Here is a 24,977-nt window from a genome sequence, read left to right on the forward strand (position 1 = left end):
AAATACCATGGGATTAATACCAGCGAAAACAAAATAACCTAAAACATTACAAGCAATGTTTTCAAGGTAGAGAACTGTACTCTGACCCAGCCAGCATCTTGTACGTTGTACATGGTCACTGGTGAGGCCATAGACTACAGCCAAAACCAATAGAGTATCTATGACATTTTCTTTGATAGGAAGGTCTCAATCCTTTGTACTGGCACATCAGTAAAAGACAGCCACACAAACGACAGTAACCCAGTTCATTATATAAATCGGTGTAAATTAAGCAAAAAAAAATAAAAGAACCTATTTCAGACATGTGACAAAGCCTACGAATGTAGAAAAACATGCTACCGTGGGCCCATTGTTGTGAAGTGTTATACTGGCCTACAGCCAAAAACCAACAATCCATTTCATTCTCTTTGATAGCAAGGTCTCAGTCCTGTGTACTGGAATGAAATACACAGTTCATTCACAGGCTATGAATGTGAATTCCAACTCCACAAACAAAAAAACAAGACCATGGATTTACACAAACTTTTTTTTATTTTATTCACACCATTTTTCACTCCCAACTATGTTGGAACTGAAACGTCAATCCGCCACTTTCCTATGTTGCGTGTTCATTCTTGTTATGAAAAATTCAAAATACATATGGTTTAGAAGTAATCAGAAGGGGGACACAGGCGGTTCTGTAATGGTTTTGAGGGTCTTCCACATCTCTCCTCGTAGCCTCCTGCAAGACATTTTCAACACAGCTCAGATGGGGCTTGGAAAGAAGACTAGTTTTGACGTTGGTAAAGCATTTACATTTGGGACAGACCATAAAAAGCCAAAATACACATAATGGTAACTAGAGGAATATACTACTTGGGAACACCACAAAACACAATTACCATTGACAAAAAAAAGTACCATTTACAAATGTGTATTCAACTTAGCATTTCATAGAAACAAAAATTGCAAACTTTGGAGTAAACAAATCGACTATATACACCCGAGGTAAAAACACATTGCTCTTTAGGAGGTATTTTCCTTAGGTTATGACCTTGTTATATCCCATTAACTACGGTTTATTTTCTTCAACTTTTTAATATATTATTTATAAAGTGATTCTGACATTGGAACACAAATCACATGCAGCTTGTAAGAACAAATAAGAGAGTATAGTCCAACCAACTGCAGGCACTGTATAAAACAGGATAAAGCACAATGGTCTCACTACAGCAGGCACACAGAACAGGAGTAGAACGGTCGGCTGTTCATGTAGCAAGCAGGGCCCTTTCGTGACACCAACTATCGCTTTACTTTCTCTGGTTATTAATTGGCAGTCGTAAAGTATCTCTAGAATGATAATGCCTACTCTTTCTGACACTACTGCTCCCCCCCTCCCCACCCGGTATTCTTCACAGTGTCTGGATATTAGCGTTGATAGAAAGATTGGTAAAACTGTGACCCAAGAATAGGAACCAGTTGCGGTTTTACCAACTGGGCATATGCATGACCTTTGAAGAGATTATGCAAATTGTGCTCTGGTTTGCGGCCTCTCGGGGAAGGTGGAGCCATCGGAGTTTAGTTTCAGTGCTCTAAAAACAAACAAAAAATAGAAGAAGCTTGGCATAGCTGGCAACATTGGCATGTCTCCATGGCCTCAATTAGATCACATAATAGCAAACTCAGCTTGGTTAATTAGTGTTGATCCTCGCTCGGTGCAACAGTACTGTGTTTGTCTGAGCAGACGGCATATCCAGCAGTGCCCTCAACACCATTCGCCTGCTAGTTATAGAATTACCAGATCATATTGTTGGTTTGGGTCACAAAAGGGCACATACAGCCAACAATCCTCCCTCCCTCCCTCCTCAACCCTTCACCTCCTGGCTGTCTGCTGCCTGGCACCTCCTGGCTGTCTGCTACCTGGGACCCCCTGGCTGTCTGCTGCCTGGCACCCCCTGGCTGTCTGCTGCCTGGCACCCCCTGGCTGTCTGCTGCCTGGCACCCCCTGGCTGTCTGCTGCCTGGCACCTCCTGGCTGTCTGCTGCCTGGCACCCCCTGGCTGTCTGCTGCCTGGCACCCCCTGGCTGTCTGCTGCCTGGCACCCCCTGGCTGTCTGCTGCCTGGCACCCCCTGGCTGTCTGCTGCCTGGCACCCCCTGGCTGTCTGCTGCCTGGCACCCCCTGACTGTCTGCTGCCTGGCACCTCCTGGCTGTCTGCTGCCTGGCACTCCCTGGCTGTCTGCTGCCTGGCACCCCCTGGCTGTCTGCTGCCTGGCACCCCCTGGCTGTCTGCTGCCTGGCACCCCCTGGCTGTCTGCTGCCTGGCACCTCCTGGCTGTCTGCTGCCTGGCACCCCCTGGCTGTCTGCTGCCTGGCACCCCCTGGCTGTCTGCTGCCTGGCACCCCCTGGCTGTCTGCTGCCTGGCACCCCCTGGCTGTCTGCTGCCTGGGACCTACTAACTAGTGTTTCTATTACAATGTCTGGGTGGAACTTGAGCAGAATGAAGGCACAGAAAGGTTTGGAAAGCTGCGACTAATTGTGTCAACCCATTTTTGATGAAACCAGAGGTGCAAAAGATATGGTTGTTTTTTCTGTTAACCTGTAGGGTGAACCTTGTTTCAAGGGAAAATTGCCCTGCATATCACTGAGAAACAGGAATACCTGGATGAGTAATGTGTTTTTTACAGTCACCGCAAGAAGAAGTCACATTTGATTTTGAAAACCAAAAGAAAGGCTGCTGGTGATTTTTAAGAGAAATGTTGGTAGGATACAGAATGAACGTTGGCCCAGTGTTGACGACGGAGGCATAGATAGAGAAGTAGTAGTCAGCTGAACTTCTGCCGTTGTTGAGTGTTGTGGTTGTAATGTCCCAGAGATGTCCCACACTGTCGGAGATCCAGCACACACGCACGCACACACACGCGCCCACACACACACACACACGCGCCCACACACACACGCACACACACCAAATTCAGCATGATGAAATTTCAGCTATTTTTCTTTCTCGTTTTGATTGCCATGTATCATAGCAGCAATATCCGTTAGTCTCTCTTAATATTATGATAGATTTCACGGTTTTTGTTCACTATTTTGTATGCTGACCAACTGTGCAAGACAAAGCTTCCAGCCAATAATACAAGAGATATATCTAGATATTTACATGTACCAAGGAACCATTCACACCAGTGTGTGACACAGCATATATATCATTCCGTATCAAAAAGAGGCGGTTTTCTTTCTGTTCAACTCAATGTAAAGATGATCTTCCGTTCCTGAAGCTAATCAGACATAATAAGGAAACACTTAAAATGACTAATTCTGCACTTATCTAGAGGAGGAGGGTTACCAGCATTATAGATGAAGACTGACCTGATGCACACACACACACACACACACACAGAGACAGAGAGGAGGCAGAGAGAAACAGAGAGACAAGGAGACAGAGAGAGAAGTCCCTGCACTCACCCTTGGGGAACACCAACAGTGAATAGTCATGTAGAGAAAAAAGCATCATGGTACAGATTTAACAAGAAGCATGTGATATGTTGTAATGTTATGACCTCTGCCCTCGTCTGGTTTCAGAACATAGTGTCTCTGGCCTACCCTGGTTTCAGAACAGAACAGAGAGTCTCTGACCTCCCCTGGTTTCAGAACAGAACAGTGTCTCTGACCTCCCCTGGTTTCAGAACAGAACAGAGTGTCTCTGACCTCCCCTGGTTTCAGAACAGAAGAGAGTGTCTCTGGCCTCCCCTGGTTTCAGAACAGAGTGTCTCTGACCTCCCCTGGTTACAGAAGTGTCTCTGACCTCCCCTGGTTACAGAACAGAACAGAGTGTCTCTGACCTCCCCTGGTTTCAGAACAGAAGAGAGTGTCTCTGGCCTCCCCTGGTTTCAGAACAGAACAGAGTGTCTCTGGCCTCCCCTGGTTTCAGAACAGAACAGAGTGTCTCTGGCCTCCCCTGGTTTCAGAACAGAACAGAGTGTCTCTGGCCTCCCCTGGTTTCAGAACAGAGTGTCTCTGACCTCCCCTTGTTACAGAACAGAGTGTCTCTGACCTCCCCTGGTTACAGAACAGAACAGAGTGTCTCTGACCTCCCCTGGTTACAGAACAGAACAGAGTGTCTCTGGCCTCCCCTGGTTTCAGAACAGAACAGAGTGTCTCTGACCTCCCCTGGTTACAGAACAGAGTGTCTCTGACCTCCCCTGGTTACAGAAGTGTCTCTGACCTCCCCTGGTTACAGAACAGAACAGAGTGTCTCTGACCTCCCCTGGTTACAGAACAGAAGAGAGTGTCTCTGGCCTCCCCTGGTTACAGAACAGAAGAGAGTGTCTCTGGCCTCCCCTGGTTTCAGAACAGAACAGAACAGTGTCTCTGACCTCCCCTGGTTTCAGAACAGAACAGAGTGTCTCTGACCTCCCCTGGTTTCAGAACAGAACAGAGTGTCTCTGACCTCCCCTGGTTTCAGAACAGAACAGAGTGTCTCTGACCTCCCCTGGTTTCAGAACAGAACAGAGTGTCTCTGACCTCCCCTGGTTTCAGAACAGAACAGAGTGTCTCTGACCTCCCCTGGTTTCAGAACAGAACAGTGTCTCTGACCTCCCCTGGTTTCAGAACAGAACAGAGTGTCTCTGACCTCCCCTGGTTTCAGAACAGAACAGAGTGTCTCTGACCTCCCCTGGTTTCAAAACAGAACAGAGTGTCTCTGGCCTCCCCTGGTTTCAGAACAGAACAGAGTGTCTCTGGCCTCCCCTGGTTTCAGAACAGAACAGAGTGTCTCTGACCTCCCCTGGTTACAGAACAGAGTGTCTCTGACCTCCCCTGGTTACAGAACAGTGTCTCTGACCTCCCCTGGTTACAGAACAGAACAGAGTGTCTCTGACCTCCCCTGGTTACAGAACAGAACAGAGTGTCTCTGACCTCCCCTGGTTACAGAACAGAACAGAGTGTCTCTGGCCTCCCCTGGTTTCAGAACAGAACAGAGTGTCTCTGACCTCCCCTGGTTACAGAACAGAGTGTCTTTGACCTCCCCTGGTTACAGAACAGTGTCTCTGACCTCCCCTGGTTACAGAACAGTGTCTCTGACCTCCCCTGGTTACAGAACAGAACAGAGTGTCTCTGACCTCCCCTGGTTACAGAACAGAACAGAGTGTCTCTGACCTCCCCTGGTTTCAGAACAGAACAGAGTGTCTCTGACCTCCCCTGGTTTCAGAACAGAACAGAGTGTCTCTGACCTCCCCTGGTTTCAGAACAGAGTGTCTCTGACCTCCCCTGGTTTCAGAACAGAGTGTCTCTGACCTCCCCTGGTTACAGAACAGAGTGTCTCTGACCTCCCCTGGTTACAGAACAGAGTGTCTCTGACCTCCCCTGGTTACAGAACAGAGTGTCTCTGACCTCCCCTGGTTACAGAACAGAGTGTCTCTGACCTCCCCTGGTTACAGAACAGAGTGTCTCTGACCTCCCCTGGTTACAGAACAGAGTGTCTCTGACCTCCCCTGGTTACAGAACAGAGTGTCTCTGACCTCCCCTGGTTACAGAACAGAACAGAGTGTCTCTGACCTCCCCTGGTTACAGAACAGAACAGAGTGTCTCTGACCTCCCCTGGTTTCAAAACAGAACAGAGTGTCTCTGGCCTCCCCTGGTTTCAGAACAGAACAGAGTGTCTCTGGCCTCCCCTGGTTTCAGAACAGAACAGAGTGTCTCTGACCTCCCCTGGTTTCAGAACAGAACAGAGTGTCTCTGACCTCCCCTGGTTTCAAAACAGAACAGAGTGTCTCTGGCCTCCCCTGGTTTCAGAACAGAACAGAGTGTCTCTGGCCTCCCCTGGTTTCAGAACAGAACAGAGTGTCTCTGACCTCCCCTGGTTACAGAACAGAGTGTCTCTGACCTCCCCTGGTTACAGAACAGTGTCTCTGACCTCCCCTGGTTACAGAACAGAACAGAGTGTCTCTGACCTCCCCTGGTTTCAGAACAAAACAGAGTGTCTCTGACCTCCCCTGGTTTCAGAACAAAACAGAGTGTCTCTGACCTCCCCTGGTTACAGAACAGAACAGAGTGTCTCTGACCTCCCCTGGTTACAGAACAGAACAGAGTGTCTCTGGCCTCCCCTGGTTTCAGAACAGAACAGAGTGTCTCTGGCCTCCCCTGGTTTCAGAACAAAACAGAGTGCCTCTGACCTCCCCTGGTTTCAGAACAGAGTCAGACGTTTTGCAGTAACACAGATAGATACATAGAATGCATCCAAACAGCAGACTGTTCAAGAGGCATCCAAAAGAAGAATACATTAAAAATAAGAAACTCAAAACAACCTGATGGCCACACAGGTAAACCTGCACGTAGGTCAGAAGAAGTACACTTGTAGACAAACAATCAGATATCTTTTGGGGCTCCATTGTCTTTCTATTGTGATGGTTTGCGGTACCGTATTTAAAAAAACATGCTGAAATAGAGCAAGAAACTCGAATGACATCAAGACTGTGGACATACCAAAACGAACACAATCCAAATTGGTATAAATAGGCAGCTTGCAGGTTTAGGCGTGTGGCAATAGGATATCTCACAAACACAAATACAAACCAAAACATTACGTATTAAATCTGCTGCTACATTGACTTGTAATTCCTTTATATAGAACATTGACCCTACTTTATAATAGTATAATTATTTATAAATCTTACTTTTTACATAACAGGATTCTGACTCTCTCCATTGGTCCCTTACGGCTTGCTAAGCTGAAATGTCAAGCAGTTCACACAGTGATACTATGTCGTTTATCCTCCGTAAAACGTACATTCTTATAAGTAGTAGAAAAAGTTGCCACAAAAAAAACACAAAAAAACCCATTGGAAACCTATGGCTTAGTAAAAATCCATTTTCTATATTTAAATGAATGTACCTCACCTTGTTCAGTCTTTGAAGAGACGTGTGCCGTCACACACTTTGAAAGAACACAAAGTCGAAAACAAAGTGAAATCCAACAATGCATTATTATAGAACAACTCCAGTAATGAGTAGTTGTTTCCTTCTTCCTTAAAGCCACCTTGGAGGAGGACTTAGTGTAGTCCAGTGGGTAGTACTAGCACCCCTATCAGTCTGGTGTTCAGTGAGTCAGAGCTTTGCTATACAGAGTAGAGAGAAAGAGACCGAGAGAAGATGGGAAGGGAGAGAGACCCCTTGAGTAGATGGCACCAACAAGTTGGTGTTGTGGCTGCCCTAGGCAGCATGGCGAGGTCACGTCCTACCATTTGCATAAGAGGGTTTACTCCATGCTGCTCCTCCAGCTCTGAGAGGGTTTACTCCATGCTGCTCCTCCAGCTCTCTGAGAGGGTTTACTCCATGCTGCTCCTCCAGCTCTCTGAGAGGGTTTACTCCATGCTGCTCCTCCAGCTCTGAGAGGGTTTACTCCATGCTGCTCCTCCAGCTCTGAGAGGGTTTACTCCATGCTGCTCCTCCAGCTCTCTGAGAGGGTTTACTCCATGCTGCTCCTCCAGCTCTCTGAGAGGGTTTACTCCATGCTGCTCCTCCAGCTCTGAGAGGGTTTACTCCATGCTGCTCCTCCAGCTCTCTGAGAGGGTTTACTCCATGCTGCTCCTCCAGCTCTGAGAGGGTTTACTCCATGCTGCTCCTCCAGCTCTCTGAGAGGGTTTACTCCATGCTGCTCCTCCAGCTCTCTGAGAGGGTTTACTCCATGCTGCTCCTCCAGCTCTCTGAGAGGGTTTACTCCATGCTGCTCCTCCAGCTGAGGGCCTCTGTCAATACTCCATACAATCTCACACAGACACAACCCAACATGAGGGTTTAAGGGGTAGGTTTAAAGCAGTGGCACCAGTTAACACCTGGCTTGGAAGGCATGGTGGCGACTGTCGAGCTGTTGTAGTTGACGTTGTAGTAGCAGCAAAACAGAGTATATAAAATAGATACACTATCTATATTGCATATGTCATAGCATGTTCGCCAAGACTGAATGAGGTCATGTCCAGTTGGTTGGAGACTGAATGAGGTCATGTCTAGTTGGTTGGAGACTGAATGAGGTCATGTCCAGTTGGTTGGAGACTGAATGAGGTCATGTCCAGTTGGTTGGAGACTGAATGAGGTCATGTCCAGTTGGTTGGAGACTGAATGAGGTCATGTCCAGCTGGTTGGAGACTGAATGAGGTCATGTCCAGCTGGTTGGAGACTGAATGAGGTCATGTCCAGTTGGTTGGAGACTGAATGAGGTCATGTCCAGTTGGTTGGAGACTGAATGAGGTCATGTCCAGTTGGTTGGAGACTGAATGAGGTCATGTCCAGTTGGTTGGAGACTGAATGAGGTCATGTCCAGCTGGTTGGAGACTGAATGAGGTCATGTCCAGCTGGTTGGAGACTGAGTGAGGTCATGTCCAGTTGGTTGGAGACTGAATGAGGTCATGTCCAGTTGGTTGGAGACTGAATGAGGTCATGTCCAGTTGGTTGGAGACTGAATGAGGTCATGTCCAGCTGGTTGGAGACTGAATGAGGTCATGTCCAGCTGGTTGGAGACTGAATGAGGTCACGTACAGCTGGTTGGAGACTGAATGAGGTCACGTCCAGTTGGTTGGAGACTGAATGAGGTCACGTCCAGTTGGTTGGAGACTGAATGAGGTCATGTCCAGTTGGTTGGAGACTGAATGAGGTCATGTCCAGTTGGTTGGAGACTGAATGAGGTCATGTCCAGTTGGTTGGAGACTGAATGAGGTCATGTCCAGTTGGTTGGAGACTGAATGAGGTCATGTCCAGTTGGTTGGAGACTGAATGAGGTCATGTCCAGTTGGTTGGAGACTGAATGAGGTCATGTCCAGCTGGTTGGAGACTGAGTGAGGTCATGTCCAGTTGGTTGGAGACTGAATGAGGTCATGTCCAGTTGGTTGGAGACTGAGTGAGGTCATGTCCAGTTGGTTGGAGACTGAATGAGGTCATGTCCAGTTGGTTGGAGACTGAATGAGGTCATGTCCAGTTGGTTGGAGACTGAATGAGGTCATGTCCAGTTGGTTGGAGACTGAATGAGGTCATGTCCAGTTGGTTTTTTTTTGCAAACAATCTAAGCAAATAAGTTAAACAGACCTGTAGTCCCTCGGTACAGTGATACATGGAGAAAAGAGGGAGAAACACACGGTGCGACATGCTCTGGACACGAGTCCACAGCACCTCTCCATGGAAACACACACAAATAACTACAATAAAACGATTGTTAACAAGTACCAGATGGTCCTAAATAAAACTAAAGTTTGTTGCTTCAGTCTTTTTCTCTCGTTGAGTCCGAGCCACCACAGCCAGTGACAGAATGTAACACTTGTTGTTTGAATGGAGGCATTGACACCTGAATGTTACGACCAGCAGTCATGAAATCTGGGGGTTTCTTTTCCATCCTTTCCTCCGGTTTGCAGATGGATCTGTGGCAGGGCGGGACTACGGCTGTCTGTAATCACTGTTATAGGTCCTTCACGAGCACTGGGTGAGATCCCACCAATCGTGAGTACAGGGGGTTGGTGTCTGAACTGACACAGGTTGGTGGTGGTGTGTAGTGGGGACAGCTTTAGCACCCAGCCATACCACTTCTCCCCCAAAAAAATCACACTCTGACAACATCCCTCCATCAGATCCATCCACCTCTGAGAGACATAAAATCGCGGCGGTCGGCACGGCGACAAATATAAGGATGACCGCTTTTAGAGAGGGGTTTGGGGGTATCAGAGTAAAACTTCACCACGCTGCATCGCCTCCCCTTTCAAACCAAGAGGAGGAGCAGCCCGAAGAGAACCAATGATGACGATGAAAATAATAATATTCAGAATAATATAACAAGACTAAAGGAAATGTCTACATCTTGATGCCCTCTGATTGGCTGAGCTGGGACAGGGTCTTCTTGATGCGCAGCGCTGTGAGGCGGGCGGCTCCGTTGGCGTACCAGCACTCCCTCATGATCTTAGCCATCACCCGCAGAGCCTGGAGGGAAGGAGAGAGTCAGGGAGTTAAGGATGACTTGATAAAACATCACTAAATGAATGTAGCGGTAATGTGTAAGAGTCCTTTTAATCATGGATATGATATAAATACATTTTAAAAAAGTGAGGATTTGTATTTCCAGCACCACATAGCGAGGCAATTTACCAGTGTGTGTCACACACACCCCTCACCCACCCTCGATCAAACGCGGAGTCGCTTTTTTAATCGTTTCCACTTTTAGACTCCTGAGAGGATGTGGCCATTGGACAGACAAGATTATCCAATACCTACCTCCTCAAAACCAGGACCTCTCCACTGCTAATTGCTCATTCCTATAAAGCTTGTTTAAGAAGGTAAACAGTTAGGAATGGAATGAGATGTTGAATAGTTTGTCTGCCAGCCTTGTAAACAGCATCTGTGTTCAGCCCATCATTTGTCTACATTTCTCAGAGGCCTGTCGAGGACATCATCTTGGGGATTTCCACCAGTGCTTATTAAGACCGAGTGCACTCATTTGAACTAACTGTGACAAATACCACTCCATAGCCTTCTGACAAGTAGGCCTCTCTGACACATCTCTTACAGTACAACATCTCCTACAGTACAGCATCTCCTACAGTACAGTGTCATGGCGTTGGCCTGGGGGTTGGTTTATGAAAGTCATAAAAACCTCTTCCCCCTTTTTCCTCTCTCTACCCTACTGAGGTTACATTTGCAAAACACTTGGTTAACATAGAGATTCTGGGAACATCAGAAGGTGGGGGGAAATGAACTATATTCTGGTAATCCGACCAGTTGAACATATGCAGTGGTACTTAATGAATATGATGTCAGTTCGGTTGTCATCTGAGACATTCTCATCAATGATAAGATGACAAACTCTACAGTGGAAAATCTACACATCAGAGTTATCGGATTCACATGGAATTGTTGTTCAATTTAAATGTTTGAATATGAAATTCTTTGTGATGGGATGAAATGTGATTTTAGCTTCTAAAATGTGAGATTTGGATTTTCATAAGATAGGGCTGCTCAATCAGTGGCCCGCCCTGTGAAGGGACATGGGCTATAAAACTTTTCAAACACCCCCCCTCTCCCTTCCTATATAAGCCCTTGACAACAACATAACTTCCTGTTCCGAGGACGTGAGGACGACGGTCATATGTCTGAATGGTTCAGATAATAACTACAGAATGAAGCCAACATCAGCGTGAGCTTTGGTTGCAAATGGTATGAACTTTGAACTCTTATTCACTACAGAAGTGATACCTCCTAGCCGTTGAGTTAGCAACCGCAGCTGCAAACGCAGGTTAGGAAGGAACAAACAGAGTATCCCGTCTACCACACAACGACGTTACTACAACATAGCCAATTGACCACCAGAGACATTCTTCAAAGGACAAAGTACTCGGTTTGGCAACACGGCCTTCCATCTACCACCAACCTACTGAAGCGCAGCTCAGAGTAAATATTTATTGCATTTTCCTTTTCCAAATGGACGGTAATTTAGAATGCATAAGATACTGTATTTACGATAGCACAGCTTCGCCCTTTGTTCCTCAGTCTTCCCGCTCTTTCACTCAAACCCCACCCCTTTTCCTTTGTGTAACAAGCTGTCATATCTGTTCCGCCCGCCAGGGACGTTTTCCTTTATGACGTCATTTGTAATCAAGTTATGATTAATTGTGTGTAATTAGTTAGGTATTTAGTAAATAATTAATTAAACCCAATTTTGTATTGCTGATTCAACTTGTTAGCCAGGGTTCGTGCTGATAAAATAATTTACAACCTTCAGATAAGACTGAAGTAAGATGACGATTGATATTTACGGCTATTGATGTAAAATATTACTAGGTCTTTAAGAGTTTATTCGGAAGATAACAGCTCTATAAATATTATTTTGTGGTGCCCGACTCTCTAGTTAATTACATTTACATGATTAGCTCAATCAAGTAATAGTAATTACGGATAAATTATTTTATAGAATAGCATGTCATATCACTTAATCCGGCATAGCCAAAGACATGACACTGCTTAACTTAGTGGACTCCTGTGGCTAGCTAGCTGACTACATCAGTCTTTCGTATGTGCTCCTGTTGTGTGTAACTGTTCAACATGATTACTCAAGCCAGAAATCTTGCTTGTTTGTAGGTGACCAAATACTTATTTTCCACCATAATATGCAAATAAATTCATAAAAAATCCTACAATGTGATTTTCTGGATTTTTTTTCTCATTTTGTCTGTCATAGTTTGTCTCATCTTTTTAAGTGGGAGAACTTGCACAATTGCTGGCTGACTAAATACTTTTTTGCCCCACTGTATATCCACAGTAAAACAAGTCCAATATTGACATAACCTGAAAGGCCGCTCAGCAAGGAAGAAGCCACTGCTCCAAAATCGCCATAAAAAAGCCAGACTACGGTTTGCAACTGCACATGGGGACAAAGATCGTACTTTTTGGAGCAATGTCCTCTGGTCTGATGAAACAAAAATAGAACTGTTTGGCCAAAATGACCATTCTTATGTTTGGAGGAAAAAGGGGGAGGCTTGCAAGCCAAAAAACACCATCCCAACCCTGAAGCACGGGGTGGCAGCATCATGTTGTCTAAGCTAGATGCCCTCAATCTCACTCAAATCATCAAGGAACCCACCAGGTACAACCCTAACTCTGTAAACAAGGGCACCCTCATAGACGTCATCCTGACCAACTGGCCCTCCAAATACACCTCCGCTGTCTTCAACCAGGATCTCAGCGATCACTGCCTCATTGCCTGTATCCGCCACGGAGCCGCAGTCAAACAACCACCCCTCATCACTGTCAAACGCTCCCTAAAACACTTCTGTGAGCAGGCCTTTCTAATCGACCTGGCCCGGGTATCCTGGAAGGACATTGACCTCATCCCGTCAGTTGAGGATGCCTGGTCATTCTTTAAAAGTAACTTCCTCACCATTTTAGATAAGCATGCTCCGTTCAAAAATGCAGAACCAAGAACAGATACAGCCCTTGGTTCACTCCAGACCTGACTGCCCTCGACCAGCACAAAAACATCCTGTGGCGGACTGCAATAGCATCGAATAGTCCCGTGATATGCAACTGTTCAGGGAAGTCAGGAACCAATACACGCAGTCAGTCAGGAAAGCTAAGGCCAGCTTCTTCAGGCAGAAGTTTGCATCCTGTAGCTCCAACTCCAAAAAGTTCTGGGACACTGTGAAGTCCATGGAGAACAAGAGCACCTCCTCCCAGCTGCCCACTGCACTGAGGCTAGGTAACACGGTCTCCACCGATAAATCCATGATTATCGAAAACTTCAATAAGCATTTCTCAATGGCTGGCCATGCCTTCCGCCTGGCTACTCCAACCTCGGCCAACAGCTCCGCCCCCCGCAGCTCCTCGCCCAAGCCTCTCCAGGTTCTCCTTTACCCAAATCCAGATAGCAGATGTTCTGAAAGAGCTGCAAAACCTGGACCCGTACAAATCAGCTGGGCTTGACAATCTGGACCCTCTATTTCTGAAACTATCCGCCCATTGTCGCAACCCCTATTACCAGCCTGTTCAACCTCTCTTTCATATCGTCTGAGATCCCCAAGGATTGGAAAGCTGCCGCAGTCATCCCCCTCTTCAAAGGGGGAGACACCCTGGACCCAAACTGTTATAGACCTATATCCATCCTGCCCTGCCTATCTAAGGTCTTCGAAAGCCAAGTCAACAAACAGGTCACTGACCATCTCGAATCCCACCGTACCTTCTCCGCTGTGCAATCTGGTTTCCGAGCCGGTCACGGGTGCACCTCAGCCACACTCAAGGTACTAAACGATATCATAACCGCCATCGATAAAAGACAGTACTGTGCAGCCGTCTTCATCGACCTTGCCAAGGCATTCGACTCTGTCAATCACCATATTCTTATCGGCAGACTCAGTAGCCTCGGTTTTTCGGATGACTGCCTTGCCTGGTTCACCAATTACTTTGCAGACAGAGTTCAGTGTGTCAAATCGGAGGGCATGCTGTCCGGTCCTCTGGCAGTCTCTATGGGTGTGCCACAGGGTTCAATTCTCGGGCCGACTCTTTTCTCTGTATATATCAATGATGTTGCTCTTGCTGCGGGCGATTTCCTGATCCACCTCTACGCAGACGACACCATTCTATATACGTTTGGCCCGTCATTGGACACTGTGCTATCTAACCTCCAAACGAGCTTCAATGCCATACAGCACTCCTTCCGTGGCCTCCAACTGCTCTTAAACGCTAGTAAAACCAAATGCATGCTTTTCAACCGATCGCTGCCTGCACCCGCATGCCCGACTAGCATCACCACCCTGGATGGTTCCGACCTTGAATATGTGGACATCTATAAGTACCTAGGTGTCTGGCTAGACTGCAAACTCTCCTTCCAGACTCATATCAAACATCTCCAATCGAAAATCAAATCAAGAGTCTGCTTTCTATTCCGCAACAAAGCCTCCTTCACTCACGCCGCCAAGCTTACCCTAGTAAAACTGACTATCCTACCGATCCTCGACTTCGGCGATGTCATCTACAAAATGGCTTCCAACACTCTACTCAGCAAACTGGATGCAGTTTATCACAGTGCCATCCGTTTTGTCACTAAAGCACCTTATACCACCCACCACTGCGACTTGTATGCTCTAGTCGGCTGGCCCTCGCTACATATTCGTCGCCAGACCCACTGGCTCCAGGTCATCTACAAGTCCATGCTAGGTAAAGCTCCGCCTTATCTCAGTTCACTGGTCACGATGGCAACACCCATCCGTAGCACGCGCTCCAGCAGGTGTATCTCACTGATCATCCCTAAAGCCAACACCTCATTTGGCCGCCTTTCGTTCCAGTACTCTGCTGCCTGTGACTGGAACGAACTGCAAAAATCGCTGAAGTTGGAGACTTTTATCTCCCTCACAAACTTCAAACATCAGCTATCTGAGCAGCTAACCGATCGCTGCAGCTGTACATAGTCTATTGGTAAATAGCCCACCCATTTTCACCTACCTCATTCCCATACTGTTTTTATACTGTTTTTATTTATTTACTTTTCTGCTCTTTTGCACACCAATATCTCTACCTGTACATGACCATCTGATCATTTATCACTCCAGTGTTAATCTGCAAAAATTGTAATTATTCGCCTACCTCCTCATGCCTTTTGCACACATTGTATATAGACTCCCCCTTTTTTTTCTACTGTGTTATTGACTTGTTAATTGTTTACTCCATGTGTAACTCTGTGTTGTCTGTTCACACTGCTATGCTTTATCTTGGCCAGGTCGCAGTTGCAAATGAGAACTTGTTCTCAACTAGCCTACCTGGTTAAATAAAGGTGAAATAAATAAAATACAAATTTTAAAAAATGCTTTGCTGCAGGAAGGACTGGTGCACTTCACAAAATAGATGGCTTCATGAGGTAGGACAATTATGTGGATATATTGAAGCAATGTCTCAAGACATCAGTCAGGAAGTTAAAGCTTGGTCGCAAATGGGTCTTCCAAATGGACAATGGCCCCAAGCACACTTCCTAAGTTGTGGCAAAATGGCTTAAGGACAACAAAGTCAAGTCAAGGTAATTCACCCAACTTATTGTGGGAAGCTTGTGGAAGGCTACGCAACACGTTTGACCCAAGTTAAACAATTTAAAGGCAATGCTACCAAATACTATTTGAGTGTATGTAAACCTCTGACCCACTGGGAATGTGATGAAAGAAAGAAATAATTCTCTCTACTATTATTCTAACATTTCACATTCTTAAAATAATGTGGTGATCCTAACAGACCTAAGACAGGGAATCTTTACTAGGATTAAATGTCAGTAATTGTGAAATACTGAGTTTAAATGTATTTGGCTAAGGTGTATGTAAACTTCTGACTTCAACTGTAAATATGTATGTGCACACACACACACACACGCACGCACACACAATTCAGAAAGTATTCAGAACCCTTGACTTTTTCCACATTTTGTTACATTACAGCCTTATTCTAAAATGGAATCAATAAATAAATCATTCTCACCTACACACAATAGCCCATACGTTTTTTGCAAATGTATTGAAAAAAAAACAAAAAAAAAAACTTATTACACAAGTATTCAGACCCTTTGCTATGAGACTCGAAATGGCGCTCAGATGCATCCTGTTTCCAATGAGAAACAAGATTCTCTGGTCTGATGAAATCAAGATTGAACCCTTTGGCCTGAATTCCAAGCTTCACATCTGGAGGAAACCTGTCACCATCCCTACGGTGAAGCATGGTGGTGGCAGCATCATGCTGTGGGGAAGTTTTTCAGCGGCATGGACTGGGAGACTTGCAAGGATCGAGGGAAAGATGAACGGAGCAAAGTACAGAGAGATCCTAGATGAAAACCTGCTCCAGAGCGCTCGGGACCTCAGACTGAGGAAAAGGTTAACCTTCCAACAGGACAACAACCCTAAGCACACAGCCAAGACAACGCAGGCGTGGATTCGGGACGAGTCTCTGAATGTTCTTGAGTGGCCCAGCCAGAACCCAGACATGAACCCGATCGAACATCTCTGGAGAGACATGAAAACAGCTGTGCAGCGACGCTCCCCATCCAACCTGACAGAGCTCGAGAGGATCTGCAGAGAAGAATGGGAGAAACTCCCCAAATACAGGTGTGCCAAGCTTGTAGCGTCATACCCAAGAAAACTCAAGGCTGTAATCGCTGCCAAAAGGTGCGTCGACAAAGTATCGAGTAAAGGGTCTGAATACTTATGGAAATGTGAAATCCAAAAACCTGTTTTTGCTTTATCATTATAAGGTATTGTGTGTAGATATATCCATTTTAGAATAAGGCTGCAATGTAACAAAATGTGGAAAAAGTCAAGGGGTCTGAATACTTTCCGAATGCACTGTATATAGATAAGACCTACTGTTTCTATATACATATAAAAGGGAGGGTAATCAGATACAGTTTAAGAGGGTGGAATGTTTTGACATCCTGTGTCAAAACATTGCCCGCTTGACCCTATCCCCTCCTCTCTTCTCCAGACCATTTCCGGAGACCTCCTCCCTTACCTCACCTCGCTCATCAACTCATCCCTGACCGCTGGCTACGTCCCTTCCGTCTTCAAGAGAGCGAGAGTTGCACCCCTTCTGAAAAAACCTACACTCGATCCCTCCGATGTCAACAACTACAGACCAGTATCCCTTCTTTCTTTTCTCTCCAAAACTCTTGAACGTGCCGTCCTTGGCCAGCTCTCCCGCTATCTCTCTCAGAATGACCTTCTTGATCCAAATCAGTCAGGTTTCAAGACTAGTCATTCAACTGAGACTGCTCTTCTCTGTATCACGGAGGCGCTCCGCACTGCTAAAGCTAACTCTCTCTCCTCTGCTCTCATCCTTCTAGACCTATCGGCTGCCTTCGATACTGTGAACCATCAGATCCTCCTCTCCACCCTCTCCGAGTTGGGCATCTCCGGCGCGGCCCACGCTTGGATTGCGTCCTACCTGACAGGTCGCTCCTACCAGGTGGCGTGGCGAGAATCCGTCTCCACACCACGTGCTCTCACCACTGGTGTCCCCCAGGGCTCTGTTCTAGGCCCTCTCTATTCTCGCTATACACCAAGTCACTTGGCTCTGTCATAACCTCACATGGTCTCTCCTATCATTGCTATGCAGACGACACACAATTAATCTTCTCCTTTCCCCCTTCTGATGACCAGGTGGCGAATCGCATCTCTGCATGTCTGGCAGACATATCCGTGTGGATGACGGATCACCACCTCAAGCTGAACCTCGGCAAGACGGAGCTGCTCTTCCTCCTGGGGAAGGACTGCCCGTTCCATGATCTCGCCATCACGGTTGACAACTCCATTGTGTCCTCCTCCCAGAGCGCTAAGAACCTTGGCGTGATCCTGGACAACACCCTGTCGTTCTCAACTAACATCAAGGCGGTGGCCCGTTCCTGTAGGTTCATGCTCTACAACATCCGCAGAGTACGACCCTGCCTCACACAGGAAGCGCGCAGGTCCTAATCCAGGCACTTGTCATCTCCCGTCTGGATTACTGCAACTCGCTGTTGGCTGGGCTCCCTGCCTGTGCCATTAAACCCCTACAACTCATCCAGAACGCCGCAGCCCGTCTGGTGTTCAACCTTCCCAAGTTCTCTCACGTCACCCCGCTCCTCCGCTCCCTCCACTGGCTTCCAGTTGAAGCTCGCATCCGCTACAAGACCATGGTGCTTGCCTACGGAGCTGTGAGGGGAACGGCACCTCAGTACCTCCAGGCTCTGATCAGGCCCTACACCCAAACAAGGGCACTGCGTTCATCCACCTCTGGCCTGCTCGCCTCCCTACCACTGAGGAAGTACAGTTCCCGCTCAGCCCAGTCAAAACTGTTCGCTGCTCTGGCCCCCCAATGGTGGAACAAACTCCCTCACGACGCCAGGACAGCGGAGTCAATCACCACCTTCCGGAGACACCTGAAACCCCACCTCTTTAAGGAATACCTAGGATAGGATAAAGTAATCCCTCTCACCCCCCCTCCCCCTGAAAAGATTTAGATGCACTACTGTTCCACTGGAGGTCATAAGGTGAATGCACCAATTTGTAAGTCGCTCTGGATAAGAGCGTCTGCTAAATGACTTAAATGTAAATGTTAAATGTAGTTGTATTGTAAGTACGAGTGTGATCAATTGGCATTGATTTGTTACAATGCTTAATATTTGTGTTGTGGTGTCTACAAAAAAATCAACTTTGGTATGTGTGTGTGTGTGTGTGTGGGGGGCAACATTTTCTGGCCAAACCATAAAAATATATCAAAATCAAATTTATTTATATAGCCCTTTGTACATCAACTGATATCTCAAAGTGCTGTACAGAAACCCAGCCTAAAACCACAAACAGCAAGCAATGCAGGTGTAGAAGCACTATTTATGCCAATCAGACTGTCATTTTGGTATCAGGAACAGTGTTCTCAGTGTCTTGTCACGGTGTTGTGTTAATAGCAGATTCAGCTCAGTCCTAACATCTTGGCAGCCATTTAGGCCAGGTCATAGCTGCCAGATTGGATTACAGGATTTTATTACTGTGGATTGACTCTAATCTAATGTATCAGTTTTTACAGTCAACAAACAGGGACACCAATAAACGGAGGTGGGGCGGGAGAGAGAGAGAGAGAACCTAAAGAGAGAGAAGGAGACAGAGAGAGAGAACGTAAAGAGAGAGAACGTAAAGAGAGAGAAGGAGACAGAGAAAGAGAACGTAAAGAGAGAGAAGGAGACAGAGAGAGAAAGAGAACGTAAAGAGAGAGAAGGACAGAGAGAGAGAAAGAGAACGTAAAGAGAGAGAAGGACAGAGAGAGAAAGAGAACGTAAAGAGAGAGAAGGACAGAGAGAGAGAAAGAGAACGTAAAGAGAGAGAAGGACAGAGAGAGAGAAAGAGAACGTAAAGAGAGAGAAGGACAGAGAGAGAGAAAGAGAACGTAAAGAGAGAGAAGGAGACAGAGAGAGAGAAAGAGAACGTAAAGAGAGAGAAGGAGACAGAGAGAGAGAAAGAGAACGTAAAGAGAGAGAGAAAGAGAACGTAAAGAGAGAGAGAAAGAGAACGTAAAGAGAGAGAGAAAGAGAACGTAAAGAGAGAGAGAAAGAGAACGTAAAGAGAGAGAGAAAGAGAACGTAAAGAGAGAGAAGGACAGAGAGAGAGAAAGAGAACGTAAAGAGAGAGAAGGAGACAGAGAGAGAGAAAGAGAACGTAAAGAGAGAGAAGGAGACAGAGAGAGAGAAAGAGAACGTAAAGAGAGAGAAGGAGACAGAGAAGGAGAAAGAGAACGTAAAGAGAGAGAAGACAGAGAGAGAAAGAGAACGTAAAGAGAGAGAAGGAGACAGAGAGAGAAAGAGAACGTAAAGAGAGAGAAGGAGACAGAGAGAGAAAGAGAACGTAAAGAGAGAGAAGGAGACAGAGAGAGAGAAAGAGAACGTAAAGAGAGAGGACAGAGAGAGAGAAAGAGAACGTAGAGAGAGGAGACAGAGAGAGAAAGAGAACGTAAAGAGAGAGAAGGAGACAGAGAGAGAGAAAGAGAACGTAAAGAGAGAGGACAGAGAGAGAGAAAGAGAACGTAAAGAGAGAGAAGGACAGAGAGAGAGAAAGAGAACGTAAAGAGAGAGGAGACAGAGAGAGACCGAAAGAGAGAGAAGGAGACAGAGAGAGACCGAAAGAGAGAGAGAGAGTGTCAAGTGAAATGAGAATGTGAAGGGGGAAAACTTGAGACAGCGAGAGAGGGAGAGTTGCAACACACTTACTTTCCCCTAGGGTGGGAAGTAACCTTTATTTAACTAGGCAAGTCAATTAAGAACAAATTCTTATTTTTACAATGACAGCCTGCCCCGGACAAACCCTCCCCTAACCCCTAACCTGGACGACGCTGGGCGAATTGTGCGCCTCTTATGTGACACGTGAGTCTTCACTGAGATAGACGGACACATTGGAGAGTCTCAGGTTTGTGGGCTTTGATCTTTCTTGGGTTTAAACGCACCGTGAGGCAGACAGTAGTTCGGAAAGACTATCTGGAGAGAAATCCTCTCGTGTGGATTTTCAGTTGAGGAAATTGGCAACGTATTATGGCCGCATTCAAAGAGAAGACGCTACACGTTCCCGCGAGGTGATTCCCACTTCATAACTAGGAATGTGAAAGGTTTAAAAACCAAAGATATATGTGTGTGTGTGTGTGTGCACGTGTCACCTACCTCACAGCTCTGCCACCTGTTTGGAATGTTGGGTCGTAGCTTCTGATCACACACCACCCGCCTCATCTCCTCCACAGAAGGGTCTGACTGCACCAGGTCATGGTATGGCAGCTGGTAGTCTTCAACGATGCCTGACGCAAAACACGTCAGAAGCGGTAAAATACATCACAATGGCTTGACAGAGTGCAATACAAAACTTTATTGTTCCTCAAGGGAAAATTGTGTTTTCCCTCATGCATCAAAAGTAGCTCATATACTTCAATGAATTGTATGTGATTTTTATATATTAGACTGAAACAAATTGTAAACGTAATATGTAAAGTGTTGGTCCCATGTTTCATGAGCTGAAATAAAAAGAACCCAGAAATGTTCCATACCCACAAAAATATTATTTCTCTCAAAATGTCTGCACACATTTGTTTACATCCCTGTTAGTGAGCAATGCTTCTTTGCCAAGATAATCCATCCACCTGACAGGTATGATATATCAAGATAAATAAACGGCACGATCATTACATAGGTGCACCTTGTGCTGGGGGACAATAAAAGGCTACGAACAACACAATGCCACAGATGTTTCAAGTTGAGGGAGCGTGCAGGAATGTCCACCAGAGCTGTTGCCAGATAATTTAATGTTCATTTACCCACCACATCCAACATCACCACATCCAACCGGCCTCACAACTACAGACCACGTGTAACCATGCTAGCCCAGCACTTTCACATCCGGACTCTTCACCTGTGGGATTGCATGGGGGGGTTCTGAGGAGTACTTCTGTCTGTAATAAACCCCTTTTGTGGGGAAAATTGCAAATTGACTGGGCCCGGCTCCCCAGTGGTTGGGTGGGCCTGATTCCCAAGTTCCCTCCTAGGTCCACCCATGGCAGCGCCCCTGCCCAGTCATGTGAAATCCATAGATTAGGGCCTAATGAATTTACTTCAATTGACTGATTTCCTTTATATGAAGTGTAACTCAGTAAAACCTTTGAAATTGTTTCATGTAGCGTTTATATTGTTGTTCAATACAGCCAGAGAAACAGCTAATGAACAAATAAACTTGCTAAGTGCCATTATTATATTATTCATTAACTGTTGTTATCAGAGGGGCAAACAACCCTGATACCACTACCGACGTTATAATATATATTTTAAACCTTTATTTAAAATCAAGGGACATTTATAACTGAGTGACTATAGGGGGGACCAACACACATACCTGTCAGAACACCTACTGGATAACTGAGTGACTATAGAGGGATTACTGAGTGGCTATAGGGGGTGGGGGGGACCAACACACATACCTGTCAGAACACCTACTGGATAACTGAGTGACTATAGAGGGATTACTGAGTGGCTATAGGGGGTGGGGGGACCAACACACATACCTGTCAGAACACCTACTGGATAACTGAGTGGCTATGGGGGGCAACACACATACCTGCCAGAACATCTACTGGATAACTGAGTGACTATGGGGAGGGGGGCGACCAACACACATACCTGCCAGAACATCTACTGGATAACTGAGTGGCTATGGGGGGGGACACATACCTGCCAGAGAACATCTACTGGATAACTGAGTGACTATGGGGAGGGGGGCGACCAACACACATACCTGCCAGAACATCTACTGGATTACTGAGTGACTATAGAGGGATTACTGAGTGGCTATAGGGGGGGGGGGGGACCAACGGGGGGACCAACACACATACCTGCCAGAACATCTACTGGATTACTGAGTGACTATGGGGAGGGGGGGGGCAACACACATACCTGCCAGAGAGCATCGACTGGCTATCTCCCAGAACACCAAGCCCATGGCGTAGATATCTGCCCTCTTAAACGACTCAAAATGCTTCATGTTTATCGAGTCGTCTAACACCTCTGGTGCCATATACCTGGAGGGAGAGAGACCGTAATGTTGGTTAGATACGATAGTAGACAGACACACACACACACATTTTACTATCCTTGTGGGGACCAAACAATTGATTCCAATTCAATATCGTATTTGCCCTGAACCCTTAACCTAACGCCTAACCCCTAACTGTACAGCTAAACGTAAACCTAAAATAGCCTTTATCCTCGTGGGGAGTCTGGGGACCGGTAAATATCCCCTTGTTTTACTATCCTTGTGAGGACTTCTGGGGCCTCATTTATCAACAACGCATTTGATACTAAATTCTGCCGGATGTGGAGATTCTAGGATTTATTGGGATTTATTGATATTATTTATATTGGGATTTATCCAAATTGTCGCACGCAACATATACACATGGCCGACGGTTTTTAATACCATCGTTATAATTCCCATGCATCAAACACCTATTACACCAGAACGATCAATAAGCCTATTTGCTTGCAATTACAGTTGATCCACCTCCCAGAGGTTGTGCGCACGTACGGTTTGAGATTGGCGTGGACATACGCACACTTTCCCGCAGGAAAACTGGCACATGCACCTTTAAAAAAATGAAGCCCCTGTTTCCCACAAGGGTAAAAACCATCAACGAACATTTCACAAGCGTTCATTTCACAAGCGTTCATTTCACAAGCATTCATTTCACAAGCATTCATTTCACAAGCATTCATTTCACAAGCGTTCATTTCACAAGCGTTCATTTCACAAGCGTTCATTTCACAAGCGTTCATTTCACAAGCGTTCATTTCACAAGCATTCATTTCACAAGCATTCATTTCACAAGCATTCATTTCACAAGCGTTCATTTCACAAGCCCAATCCACAACCTTCCACACTGAGGGAAAAAAAATGTCTGAATTCCGTGAGCAGGTGTTGCATATCGACGATAAACATCACGAAACGCCTTCCTTATTAGATCTGGTGGTGATACACTCGCGGATTCCTTTTCAATTCATGTTTTATTTAACCTTAACTGACTTGCCCTAGTTAAATTAAGAACAAATTATTATTTAAAATGACGGTCCTACCAAAAAGGCCTCCTGCGGGGACGGGGGCTGGGATTTAAAATCAAAATAAATTCATACAAACATAGGAGAACACACACACATCCCGATGAGAGAGACAACACTACATAAAGAGAGACCTAAGACGACAACATAGCAAGGCAGCAACACATGACAGCACAGCATTGAGGTGGCAGCACAGCACGGCAGCACAGCATTGAGGCTGCAGCACAGCATTGAGGCAGCAGCACAGCATTGAGGCTGCAGCACAGCATTGAGGCAGCAGCACAGCATTGAGGCAGCAGCACAGCACGGCAGCACAGCATTGAGGCTGCAGCACAGCATTGAGGCAGCAGCACAGCATTGAGGCAGCAGCACAGCATTGAGAGCATTGAGGCAGCAGCACAGCATTGAGGCAGCAGCACAGCATTGAGGCTGCAGCACAGCATTGAGGCAGCAGCACAGCATTGACAGCATTGAGGCAGCAGCACAGCATTGAGGCAGCAGCACAGCATTGAGGCTGCAGCACAGCATTGAGGCAGCAGCACAACACGGCAGCATCAGAAAACATGGTACAAACATTATTGGGCACAGACAACAGCACAAAGGGCAAGGAGGTAGAGACAACAAGCAAATGAGCAACAACTGTCAGTAAGAGTGTCCATAATTGAGTCTTTGAAAGAAGAGATGGAGATAAAACTGTCCAGTTTGAGTGTTTTGTTGCAGCTCGTTCCAGCCAGCTGCAGCGAACTGAAAAGAGGAGCGACCCGGGGATATGTGTGCTTTAAGGACCTTTAACAGAATGTGTCTGGCAGAACGGGTGTTGTATGTGGAGGATGAGGGCTGCAGTAGATATCTCAGATAAGGGGGAGTGAGGCCTAAGAGGGTTTTTATAAATAAGCATCAACCAGTGAGTCTTGCGACATGTATACAGAGATGACCAGTTTACAGAGGAGTATAGAGTGCAGTGATGTGTCCTATAATTCAGAACGCTCAAAGTAGTTCATGAAGTTGATCAATATTTGCCCAACACTCCAAAGCATAAAAAATGCAACCGTTCCTCGGTTTTTAAACTACAATAAAACTGATTGCATCCTCAGCCTGGCGCGATTTCCCAACACAGTATCTCAGAGTGATATGAAACACTATCCCCCTTAACAGTTCGAGATGAAGCCAGCTAATCCATCGCAGTTTGGACGTTTCCCGGCCTTTAGGCACAGATTTAGGATCAGTTTCCCCTCCAGATCCCAACCTGCATCATTAGACTGACCTTAAACCAGTCTTCAGGGGCAACATCTCTAATCCTGTTAGTGGCCATTTTGTTCCGTAAGGGAGGAAATCCCAGATTCCTAGCGGGAGATGAGAGGGGGGTAATGTTTTGGGAAGGGGGCTCCTCTCT

At 46.2% G+C, this 24,977-nt stretch overlaps 1 protein-coding gene across 1 annotated transcript in view; it reads right to left on the bottom strand.

Moving 5' to 3' along the window:
- Window positions 1-512: 512 nt before the first annotated feature.
- The window catches only part of LOC115104841 (TGF-beta receptor type-1-like), an 85,713-nt gene continuing 61,248 nt past the window's right edge, over window positions 513-24,977 (bottom strand). Inside the window, exons 7-9 of the mRNA XM_029626168.2 lie at window positions 22,427-22,551; window positions 20,654-20,784; window positions 513-9,939 (exon numbers count right to left, since the gene is read on the bottom strand). Coding sequence (XP_029482028.1) covers window positions 9,814-9,939; window positions 20,654-20,784; window positions 22,427-22,551 — 382 coding nt within the window. The 3' untranslated portion in view covers window positions 513-9,813. The remainder of the gene's footprint in view (window positions 9,940-20,653; window positions 20,785-22,426; window positions 22,552-24,977) is intronic.

This window comes from Oncorhynchus nerka, linkage group LG22 (genome assembly GCF_034236695.1).
Source record: "Oncorhynchus nerka isolate Pitt River linkage group LG22, Oner_Uvic_2.0, whole genome shotgun sequence".
NCBI lineage: Eukaryota > Metazoa > Chordata > Actinopteri > Salmoniformes > Salmonidae > Oncorhynchus > Oncorhynchus nerka.